A 10,751-nucleotide genomic window follows, 5' to 3' on the forward strand; every position below is an offset into this window, starting at 1 on the left:
TATTTGCAACTTCTGTCAGTGTAAATGTTAAGGACATGGTATCCTTAATTTCATGTGTGCAATGTAAATGTTAAGGACATAATGTCCTTAACTTGTATTTGCAACTTCTATTGTTAAACCTTAGGACATCATGTCCTTAACTTCATATGTGCAGTGTAAATGTTAAGGACATCGTGTCCTTAACTTCATGTGTGCAATGTAAATGTTAAGGACATCGTGTCCTTAATTTCATGTGTGCAATGTAAATGTTAAGGATATAATGTCCTTAACTTGTATTTGCACCTTCTGTTGTTGAACTTTAGGACATCATGTCTTTAACTTCATATGTGCAGTATAAATGTTAAGGACATGGTGTCCTTAACTTTATGTGTGCATTGTAAATGTTAAGGAAATAGTGTCCTTAACTTTATGAATATTGTGTAAATGTTAAGGAAATAGTGTCCTTAACTTCATGAATGATGTGTAAAAATTAAAGACATGATTTGTCCTTAATATTTACACAACACTCATAAGAAAGGGTAAAAACGACTTTTCGTATCAATTTTAATAGAGTAGTGGCTATTTTTGCTCAACATTAAAAATACTGGCTAAAAAGTAAATACCACTTAAAAAAATAGCCATACCACGCCATTTCTTGATATTTATGAAAGACAGTTTTTATTAGTCAAAATTGAAAATTACTACTCCCTCGGTTCCAACTTGTTTTATTGGGTACGGAGTTTAAGAAAAAAATAAAAACTTTTGAAATTTGTGGTCCTAAACAAGTCAAAAAGGGACCCAAAATATTTGTGTTGTTATAAAAGCTTATCGTAAAAAATGAATTGTAAATTTACGCTAAATTGTTTCCAAATTTAGAAAGGGGTCATTCTTTTTGGAACATACCAAAAAGAAAATAGATTTTGGTAATATATTCACATAAACTGGAACGGAGGGAGTATTATTTTTAAAAATTACTCCATTGGCCGCTGGTATAGTTTATCCTAAAAAAGAACTTAGAAACGTCGAAACAATATAAATACTAAATAGCTCATTTTGTTGCAACCAACTCCAACACTCACAATTATGTCATTTCCAGAAAATCTGGAATCTATTATAAGCAAATCAAATTTGACCAAATTAGCAAAGCAGCAACATATATAATCACAGATTATGCAGAGTAAAATAGCTTGCCATTTACAAAGCATATTCAATCCCTATATAAATATTTCCTTTACTTTTAGCCCTCTCATTTCCTATCAGTTAAATCTTAAGTTTTCTAAACATACTTCCATCCATTGCCTGTCCCTGTATTCTGGAAACTATACACAATTTTTTCAGAGGTTAAAACAACCAGAAAAATTCAGATAACACAGAAGAAAATCAATACACAACTCGGATCAGTTTATGGTTAATCGTACAAACCCTCGTGCTCCCAAATATCAGCAAGAAAGTCGACCATGTCCTATAAAGAACAACCATTTGGAAAAAGTTAATCCGAGCCTTCCCTTGAAATAGAAGAGAAAAGATATCAACAAATATTTCAATAGGTGACACTCACCGAGAGAGGAATTGGTTGAGGAAATCGCTTGTTAGTCCCAAATAAGCTTTCATAAGATACATTCCAACTACAGTGACACAGAACAAGCAAAATTAGCCGATAAAAGTAGACAAACTTAATATAATGTGAGAGAAACAGAAATCTGGAGTTATAAAAATTATAGCGTCTATTGGAAAAGTCTAGCAGCGCAGTCAATCATGTCTAATCGTGAAGTTAATTATCTCCGATAATCTTCTAGTGACATTATACCACTTTAAGAAAAGTCCTAAATTTTGATTCCCTGAGAAACATGAAGATGAGCAAAGGTTCTCACTTTAACATGGGTTCTTCAACTCTTCGGTTCTCGGGCTTTTTACTTGCTAGCCACTGAAGTCTGGACTGGTTCCAAAGAAGATAGCCTGCAATCAGCAGACTGTCAACATAGCAAACACAACTTTAAAAGTCCCTATTCATGCAAGTTGGAAACAAACTCGAACGTAGATGAAAATGGCTACTGATTTTTTTTTTTAACCGTGGCATTAGGGCCAGCTTGCGCTCACCTCGACTAATTCCACGGGATACCTGCCACCTCCCATTAGCAAGGTAATTTGTTCCAATAGTTTTCTTATATATATATATATATATATATATATATATATATATATATATATATATATATATATATAAAGGAAGAAAAGGGAAACACCGGTACATCAATGAACTTGCCTTGATTTACGAATTCATTATTGGTAGTAGCACTGCCAGTGCCACTGTGATGAGCGAGGCTATTTGAGATACTGATGGAAGACATGCTTCTTTGAGACTGAACGGTACTGTTCTCCATCTCACATGTACTTGTGCTCCAAAAATCATCTGATATACTCGGTTTTCTCACCAACCTTCCTTGAATTCTCAGTCCTTTAGATGGCTCATCCACAGCAATAATTGGATGAGATTTGGAACAGCAACCAAAACAACCTCTGCTCTGTTCAAATTCAGGTTTATTTGCATATACAACCATATGGTGACAAGAAGAAAAATGTTTTGATGCCACAATAACTATGGTGACAAGAAGAAAAATGTTTAGAGGACACTTGAACTATCAAACAAGCACACAGAGTCCCAGATTAACAATATATACGTGCAAACTATCAAAACAAGAAAACGGGGGGGTTGGGGGGGTTGGGGGGGGGGGGGGGGTTACTCGAAGGATGTCTTACTACAGCAGTTTGAAGAGATGAAATGTCTGTCTGATTTAAATTCAAATTAGTTACGGGTCAAGTGAAAGGGCATATGGCGAATTTTCTCACAGTAGGATATTTGTCCTTTCTTTATTGGAGTAGGGTGGGAAAGGTGCAAAATAAGCATTAGTAGACTCTGTTTTATTAGAAGAAAAACTTGCTTCAAAATTCCAGTGCTCTAGAGCACTCAACGATGAATTAAAGGGAAAGAATGGGAAGAGGGGAAATCTCCACACTGTATGTTCTCAAAGCTGTTCACTGGTAGCTCCATATTAACAACAATCGACATCCAAATTGTGAAGAAAAAAAATCTAAGCATCCGACTCATTATCTAAACACTATAAATGGATGCTGGAGTAGCTCATAACCTAGGAAAACCTTTTTGAAACCCTTATACAACCGATATGGGACATGCTCTCTAAAACTCTCCCGTGCATAACCTGTAGATATTTTCTTTTCACTTTTTTCTCTCTTCCACTTTTGCTTCTTCTTTCCTTTTCCTTTTTTCTTTATTTGGAGAAGACTGAAGTGGCTTAAGTCAGCATGGAGTAGAGAGAAGGCTCAATAGGCTAGGAGTGTGCCTGCAAATGGCTCGATGGACTGAATATGTAGAGGCACAGATCCATAGAATAGGCAAAGAGAAGACTAGTGAAAACTAGCCTACCAAAGTTCACTTCTGAAACCATTGAAGAGGATTTGAGCATAAAAAAAAGTTAGAACTATGGGTGCAATAGCCCATATAGACTATATTTTGAAATCCTTAGACAACCGATATGGGACAAGTTAACACTAATGATCAATGAAGTTTTCGCTCATTGTGAGTTCAGCCTTGTTAAGAAAAATAACTCATAGAAATAAAATTTCACTGGTAATAACAAGAATAAAATGGACCACCAAGATACGGTAATCAACGAGAATAGAAAGAGTAATACACCGGGATTTTAAAGTGGAAAACCCTCCTCAATAAGGAAAAAACTTACGGCCCAAGCTCAGGAGCAAATCTAGAATACAATTCACGGGTTTGGCAGAACCCAATAGTTTTAGCACAGGCTGTGTTTGTGTTAAGAAATTCACTTAAGTGATCTTGTCCTAGAATCCATAACTCATAAGCTTAAAATCCTGGATCTGCTTCTGCCTAAGGGGTGCAAAATAATATCGATATAGTACGATAATCTACACTTGATAGTCTCGAGTAAAATACTCGAAAGACCACTACACACTCTAATGAAACAACTTTATTTTGTACACCTAAAAATGATACCACTCACTCTCTATTTTATTATATGCGAATTGCTATCTTCTCTTGTTTTTGTATTCTATTCTGTGTGTTGAAGTGAGAGAAATGCCTTTATTTATAACAATAGGAGCTATGAGCTCCAAGAACAAAAATAGAAAAAGAAAGGAGAAATTACCAAAAATTTCTCTTCCACACACTTCATATTGTTTTGGCACATGGCGATTTAACAAGTAGGGATGGATCCCACAAATCTCTTCTTCCAGACTTATTCACCTAAAGGAGGTAATACCGGACTTATAATTTGAGCGCATGCCGACAAGGTTTTTGCACAACTCAAACTTGTCTCTTGGTACCATCTTGGTCAACGTACTTGAAGGATTCTCACATGTGGAGATCTTCAAGAAATGCAAGGATTTGCCCCCTGCCTTTTGTCGAATCCAATGAAATCTTGAGTAATGTGTTTAGTCCTTGCATAGTACATGGAGTTCTTGCTCAAGTCTATTACACTTTGAGCGTCACTCCTTCTAATGCAAGTCAATTTCTTGAAGAACCATTTGAGCCATATCATTTGAGTGAGCGGCACTTATGCAAATTCAACTGCCATGATATAGCTCCTCCTAAGAGAGTAAACAAATATCCATTAGTGGATTTTCCATTATCAAAATCACCTATCATATCAGTATTTGTATAGCCCTTCTAAATTGGATCAGATCTTAAAAAACACAAGTAGTTCTGAGGTACCTCTCAAATGTTGAGTATCCACTTGACTATTTCCTAGTGTACTTTTTCGGGATTTTAAAGAAAGTTGATGATCAGCGATTGCATGTGCAATGTAACATCTAGTGCTTACTATTTCATATATCAAACTCCTAACGATAGAGAATAAGGAACTTTGGCGTTGCTGTCTTTCTCTTTTGTCGTGAGACATATCTTCTTGCTCAACTTCATGTAACCAATAAAAGTTGTGTTGACTGGCTTAGCACTCTTCATGTTGAAGCATTTTAATACACACTCAATATACTTGTCCCGGGACAACCAGAACTTTCTACTCGTTCTGTACTTCTATCTCGACTAATCTGCATTCCTAGAATTTATTATGTTGTACTCAAGTCTTTCATGTTCAATGACTTGGACAAGTCTCCCTTCAACTTGGCTATTAGATTTTTATCATGTCTTACAATCAACTTATTATCCACATATAACAAGATAATATTGTTATCAAAATATCTTTTGAAGTATATATATTTGACTTTCATGAATGAGTCAAATTTCGTGTACCACTGTCTTGGTGCATGTTTCAACCCATAGACTCTTCTTCAATTTGCACATCATGTGTTCCACCATTTTGCTTTAAATTCTTCCGACTGCTCTATATAAAGGGTGTTTGGGTGAAATCAGCTTTTAATTTCTTTTTAACTTTTTGCGGTTTTTGGCAAAGTCAAAAAGTACTTAAAATAAGTTTAAAACTGCTTAAAATAAGCCAAAAACAATAATTACTTTTTTGCTTAAAAGCTATTTCTACTGAAAAACCACTTTTTTTAAGCCAATCCAAAGTCCAAACGGGCTCATAGATTTATTCCTCTTTATCTCCATTAAGGAATCCATTTTTCACATCCAATAACTCTACCTCAAGATTTTGACTAGATGCTAAGCTCAAAATAGTTCGAATAGACAGCTTGCTACTTCTTTCTAAACAAATCGCTATTTTGATCTTTCATGAGTTTCAAGACTACTTTGCATTTGACTAGACTTTTTTCCTTTGGAAGTTCAGCCAACTCGTGCAATTTCTATAGAGATTCCATAATCTTCTTGCATAACTTTCATCCACTAATGAGAGAGCATCTCCTCAAGAATTTCTAGTTCCACATCATCACTAACGAGGACACAATTTAAGAAAGAATACATCGACGATTCTACTATTTGCCTTTCTGATCACTTCAATGGTCGTTGTATTTCACAAGTAGGGTGAGATCTTCCTGGAGGGGCAGATTTATGAAATCCATCTCCAACTTATTGAAAAGCCATATGTCAAAAAACACTTTTGAAATTCATCCTTGGAGGCCAAGAATGAAATGTGTGGAGAATTTTGGCAACTTCTCCCATGGTTGGAGCCCACAACTCCTATTGTTATAAATAGAGATATTTCCCTAATTTCAACACACACAAATAGAATACGGAAGCAAAAGCTGAGAACAATTCACATTCACAAACAGTAACAAAAAGTAATTTGTGAGAAAAAAATATAGAGTGTAAGCGATATCATCGCGAGGTGTGTAGATCAAAAGAAAGTTGTTTCTTTTGAGTATAGTAGTCTGTTGAGTATTTTGCCCGATACTACCAAGTGTAAATTTCTTTATTATACTGATACGATTTTGCTCCTCTCAGGATGTGAGTTTTTACATTATTTGGAAGTGTTCTCCACGATAAAACCACAGTGTCTTTGTTACTCTCTTTTTTCTTGTCGATTACTGTGTCTTGGTGCTCTTACTTTTGCTCATGTTATTCACCGTATATATTTTTTATAGGTTATTTTTCACAACAAGGTTGATGTTACAATGAGCATAAACTTCATTGGTCATTAGTGTAAGAGAACTTGTCCCATGTTGGCATATTTGGGTCAATTAAAAATGACTTTAAATTTGCAATTCTATGGAGCAATCGATGATGGATTTATAACTTCACAAAATGATAGTACATGATACAAGTATGTTCTTCCACCAACTTTGTTACAGGTCCTAAATACAACTTATCGGCTCCTTTCTAAAACCCAATGACAGAGCTAGAAATGGGAAGAGGGGAATCACCAGATCATATGTTCTCTAATTTGTCCATAGGTAGCTCCACATTTACAAGAATCGACATTCTAGTTGTGAAAGAACCCAAGTATCCAATCCAAAATCTATACAAGTGGAGTAGCCAAGGACCTTATACACCCGAAACCTTATACAACTGATGTGGGACAGATCCACTATACCCTCTTGTACGTGTAACCAGTTCTTGGGTTTACACGGGGACTTAAGACCTTTTTTACTCCTTTTTTTGTATTTTTGTCTTTCTTTTCTTGTTTCTTTTCTTTTTATTTTATTTTTATGACTAGACGAAAGTGGATTAAGTCAAAGTAGAGAGAAATGGCTCAATAGACAAAGAAGTGTACCTATTAATAGCTCGATGGACTGAATTAAGAGATGTCGAATCAGAAGAATAGGTAAAGAAAAGACAATAGTTTAAACGAGCTTAGCAAAGTTTGATTTTGATACTATTTGAATGAATCTGAGCATCCAAACCAACACCTTACAACTATGAGTGGAGTAGTCCAAAACCTTATAAGTTTCTTTACAAACCCTTAGGCAACTGATAGGGGACAAGTTCTCTCACGCTAATGATCAACGAAGCCTGCTCATTATGGCATCAGTCTAAGGCTCCACTGTTATGACTTTCTATGCTCCCTTTATCACCTATTATATGACTCCGTTCAATTATCACATAGGAAAGGACAACCAGGAACGATCTTTAACACAATTTAGCTAAAACATTTTTTCAGAATAGAGTTTAAATGTGCAAAACAAGACAAACGTAATATAAGATAGTAATGTATTACTATATAAGTTTAGATACTTGGTGATTCTTTTTCCTTTATTAAAATAGATTGGGATGCACTAAAAACAAGTTGGTAAGATAATTGGGGATGAAGAGTGAGCACTCCCCTTATAGCAGCCATTCAAAATCATGTTACAAACATCCACCATCGATGACAAAATCTTCAAGATAAAGTATGTCGCAAGAATACTGCAGTTGTCAGATTTAATTTCAGCAGTATTCATAAGCTACTCCTAAGTCCTTGAAAACTCTCCCCTTTCCGCACCTATCTCCTCCCCATCCCCCTCCCAAATCACATACGAAAGGCTCTCTTTAACTTTGGAGGCTCATGCATCAGCCTCATCACATACAAAAGTAACAAGCACTAAGAGTCTAAGACAGTGACTGGTAGGAGGTGAATTAAAGGAGGAACGAGGAAGGGCTATTTCCTTTGTTTGCTTAGTAGTACGAGGAATGTGAGATTACTGAAACAGTATGCTTCCCTTCAACATAAGTTTTTCTGATCCCTCCAGAATTAGAAGGAAAGAAGAAAATAAATCTTGTACTTTCTTTTTTAGAAGTACCAAACAACCAGAGGAAAAGGCTAAATACTCCTGAAGTGCAAGTAAATTGGAAGGTTCACCTCCACCCTCCTTCTTTCCCTTTGTCCCCCTTACAGGAAGAAAACAAAAGGTAAATACTAACAAAATATACACTCAATCACTTTCTAATCCAACATAACCCCTTCAAAACCAGCTCCAAGAATGCTAGTAAAAATACGCTCGATCACTTTCTCGTCCAACATAACCCCTTCCAAACTAGCTCTAAGCATTAGTTCCCAAGGAACTTATACTTATTTAAAGCAATAGGAGAACAGAAGCAAGTTCCAAACAGAACATATGAAAAGATAGTCATCATCCCATGTCAAAAACGATATCTACTTTGGTAATTTTATATGCCAAGATTGATTGCTCACATGCTCATTTTTACATTTTTCAACCTCACAACTAAGATGAGGTACATAAAGAAGCGCCTATGAGATCGTTCCAACTATTGATTGTATAAAGACACTGAAATTACAATATCCTCCCCAAACTTTGTCAAAGATTTTTCGAATTTATTTTCCGAGCTATGTTGCGCGGACTCTCCGGGTGCGTGTCGGATGCTCAAGAAGTAGTGTATTTTTGGAGGATCCAACACGGGTGCGGCAGCACTTTGGAAGGTCCGTGCAACATAGTATCCAAGTTTCCTGCAATTCGGACTTTGTGGAGAAGCTCAATTTCATAGTAGTTAAGACTTGAATGTTTTCATAAAACAAAGATAGGATTAGCCTTTTAGTAGATGGACTTTACTTTAACGACAACTCTTTAGCCAACAATTTGGAAGATCAAACACCACACTTTACAAAGGAATAAAGAGAAACTTATGTTTCTTATTCAGTTTCCTCCATCTAAAGAGAGAAAAGTTCTAAACCTTCTCATTCTTCCTCTTGCATAAGCAAAACCCCTTCTCCAATTCTTTTTTTTTCCTTTTTCTTTTATGGGTATCCTATTGAGTGGCTAAAATATAGAAACAGCCATTAAATGATTCCAAATAGGTAAAGGAATCACAATTTTCAGAAAAAGTCAATGGTAGCAAATAATGTGTTCACAAACAACACACAATCACTTAACAGCCTGAATTCACCAAATTTTGAAGACAAAACAGAAACAGAAACAGAAACTAAACTACACTAAGAATAAACAAGAAACAAAAATTGATCATTAAGAATCTGAATACATACCCCATGCAAGCCAGAAAGTGACTGATCCAAGCACTGAAAGAAGTGTAAATCATCATATATCTAAACATACAAGAATATCCAATTGTTCTTTAAGGCTCCAAATGAACCAGATCACTAAAACCCAAGCATAAAAATCCAATCTTTTTCTGCACCCAAAAAAAAAACCTTTTTCAGTTTCAAGAATCAGATTAATACAGAAAAAAAAAAAACTTTTTTTTCCTTACCTTAGAGCAACCATAATATACATATGGATAATAAATACAATACATCAATTTATTATTAAAGATATAAATGGTAATGAAACTGAATTCCAAAAGGGTGTTTCTATACCTGGGGCGCCCCTCTCTCTCCCTCACACACACACACAAACACACACAGAGACACAATGTTTCTCTCTCTGCTTTATCTGTGGGTTTGATATTTTAATAGTGGACTAGGAAGTGAGGTGGCCTAGGTGGTGAATAGTTAGGTGTCTCATGTCTCTGAGGTTAAATTATTTTATCTTTATAATACTGAATGTTGTAATCCAGTGATTAGTAAGATAAAGTGGTGAATTATGAGATTTTAAGTTTAATTAGTGGATATAAAAATATTAAATTATTTTTTTATTTGCTTTAAATATTGAGTTGTTCTCACAATAATAGTCGAAAATATATATATTATATATATATACATAATTTTTTTTTTATATATTCTGTATATTATATATAAAAATTTTATATATTTTTTCGACTACCAAATATAAACGGCGCGAGATAAAAGCGAATAATAGCACAAATTGGCCCAAACAGAATCATTTTATCTTTATCTTTATGCGTATTATCATGTGTGCTTTGTGGTAAAGTGGTATTACTACAATTTTTAGAATCAAGAATCTGATGGGATGGGCCACGTGACTGTGATGGTTAACTGAATGGAGTATTCAGTAGTAATTGTTGATTGATTCTTGTGGATAATACTATACTGTACTATGAGTTTGGGAATATATGGACTGCTTGATTTTTTTTGATTTTGGTAATTGTAATGTTTCGGTAAATTTGCGTGTACCTCAATTAATTTTACAAATACATAATATACAAGTATCTCAAATTTAATTCATAGTTTTAAACCCATTTTATTGATCACTAAGAAGTCACATTTTTGAGTGCATGCAGTGTAAAGCTAGAATTTTTACTAAATTCTAGCTATAGAGAAGTAAGCACAGGAGGAATCCAAAGGAATTCAACAATATCTACTATTAAAAAATAAGTTTGACAATATACAATGTAATTTTCTAATAAACGTTAATCTGCCCCTAAGTGCATGGAATATTGGATCTTATTGTAGACATAGGATAAACGAACAAATTAGAAAATGTGCCCCTTGCTAACATCTTTAAAATGTACATTTCATATAATT

The 10,751-nt window shown here is 34.8% G+C and overlaps 1 protein-coding gene across 2 annotated transcripts; it reads right to left on the minus strand.

Annotated features, from left to right (window-relative positions):
* Nucleotides 1-1,068: 1,068 nt before the first annotated feature.
* LOC142164190 (uncharacterized) lies at nucleotides 1,069-9,823 on the minus strand. 2 transcript variants are annotated; one of them, XM_075221506.1, is made up of 6 exons: nucleotides 9,684-9,823; nucleotides 9,354-9,499; nucleotides 2,243-2,496; nucleotides 1,851-1,935; nucleotides 1,538-1,604; nucleotides 1,069-1,441 (listed from the first exon to the last, which is right to left on the minus strand). In XM_075221506.1, the coding sequence occupies exons 2-6, from the start codon at nucleotides 9,419-9,421 to the stop codon at nucleotides 1,388-1,390; spliced, it is 528 nt and encodes a 175-aa protein (XP_075077607.1). In that variant the 5' UTR covers nucleotides 9,422-9,499; nucleotides 9,684-9,823; the 3' UTR covers nucleotides 1,069-1,387. The 2 variants fall into 2 exon arrangements, with proteins under 2 accessions (XP_075077607.1, XP_075077608.1); XM_075221507.1 differs by having other exon boundaries at nucleotides 2,243-2,501.
* Between the last annotated feature and the right edge of the window lie 928 nt (nucleotides 9,824-10,751).

Source organism: Nicotiana tabacum, chromosome 9 (genome assembly GCF_000715075.1).
Source record: "Nicotiana tabacum cultivar K326 chromosome 9, ASM71507v2, whole genome shotgun sequence".
Classification (NCBI taxonomy): domain Eukaryota; kingdom Viridiplantae; phylum Streptophyta; class Magnoliopsida; order Solanales; family Solanaceae; genus Nicotiana; species Nicotiana tabacum.

Bases quoted from the DNA above. Each gene is read 5' to 3' on its own strand.
- LOC142164190 (XM_075221506.1), bottom strand. From the start codon at position 9,421: ATGTTTAGATATATGATGATTTACACTTCTTTCAGTGCTTGGATCAGT. The intron at 2,497-9,353 runs GTATGTATTCAG...TGAACAGAGCAG, and splicing joins CACTTTCTGGCTTGCATGGG to AGGTTGTTTTGGTTGCTGTT. The intron at 1,442-1,537 runs GTGAGTGTCACC...TGTTCTTTATAG, and splicing joins CTCAACCAATTCCTCTCTCG to GACATGGTCGACTTTCTTGC.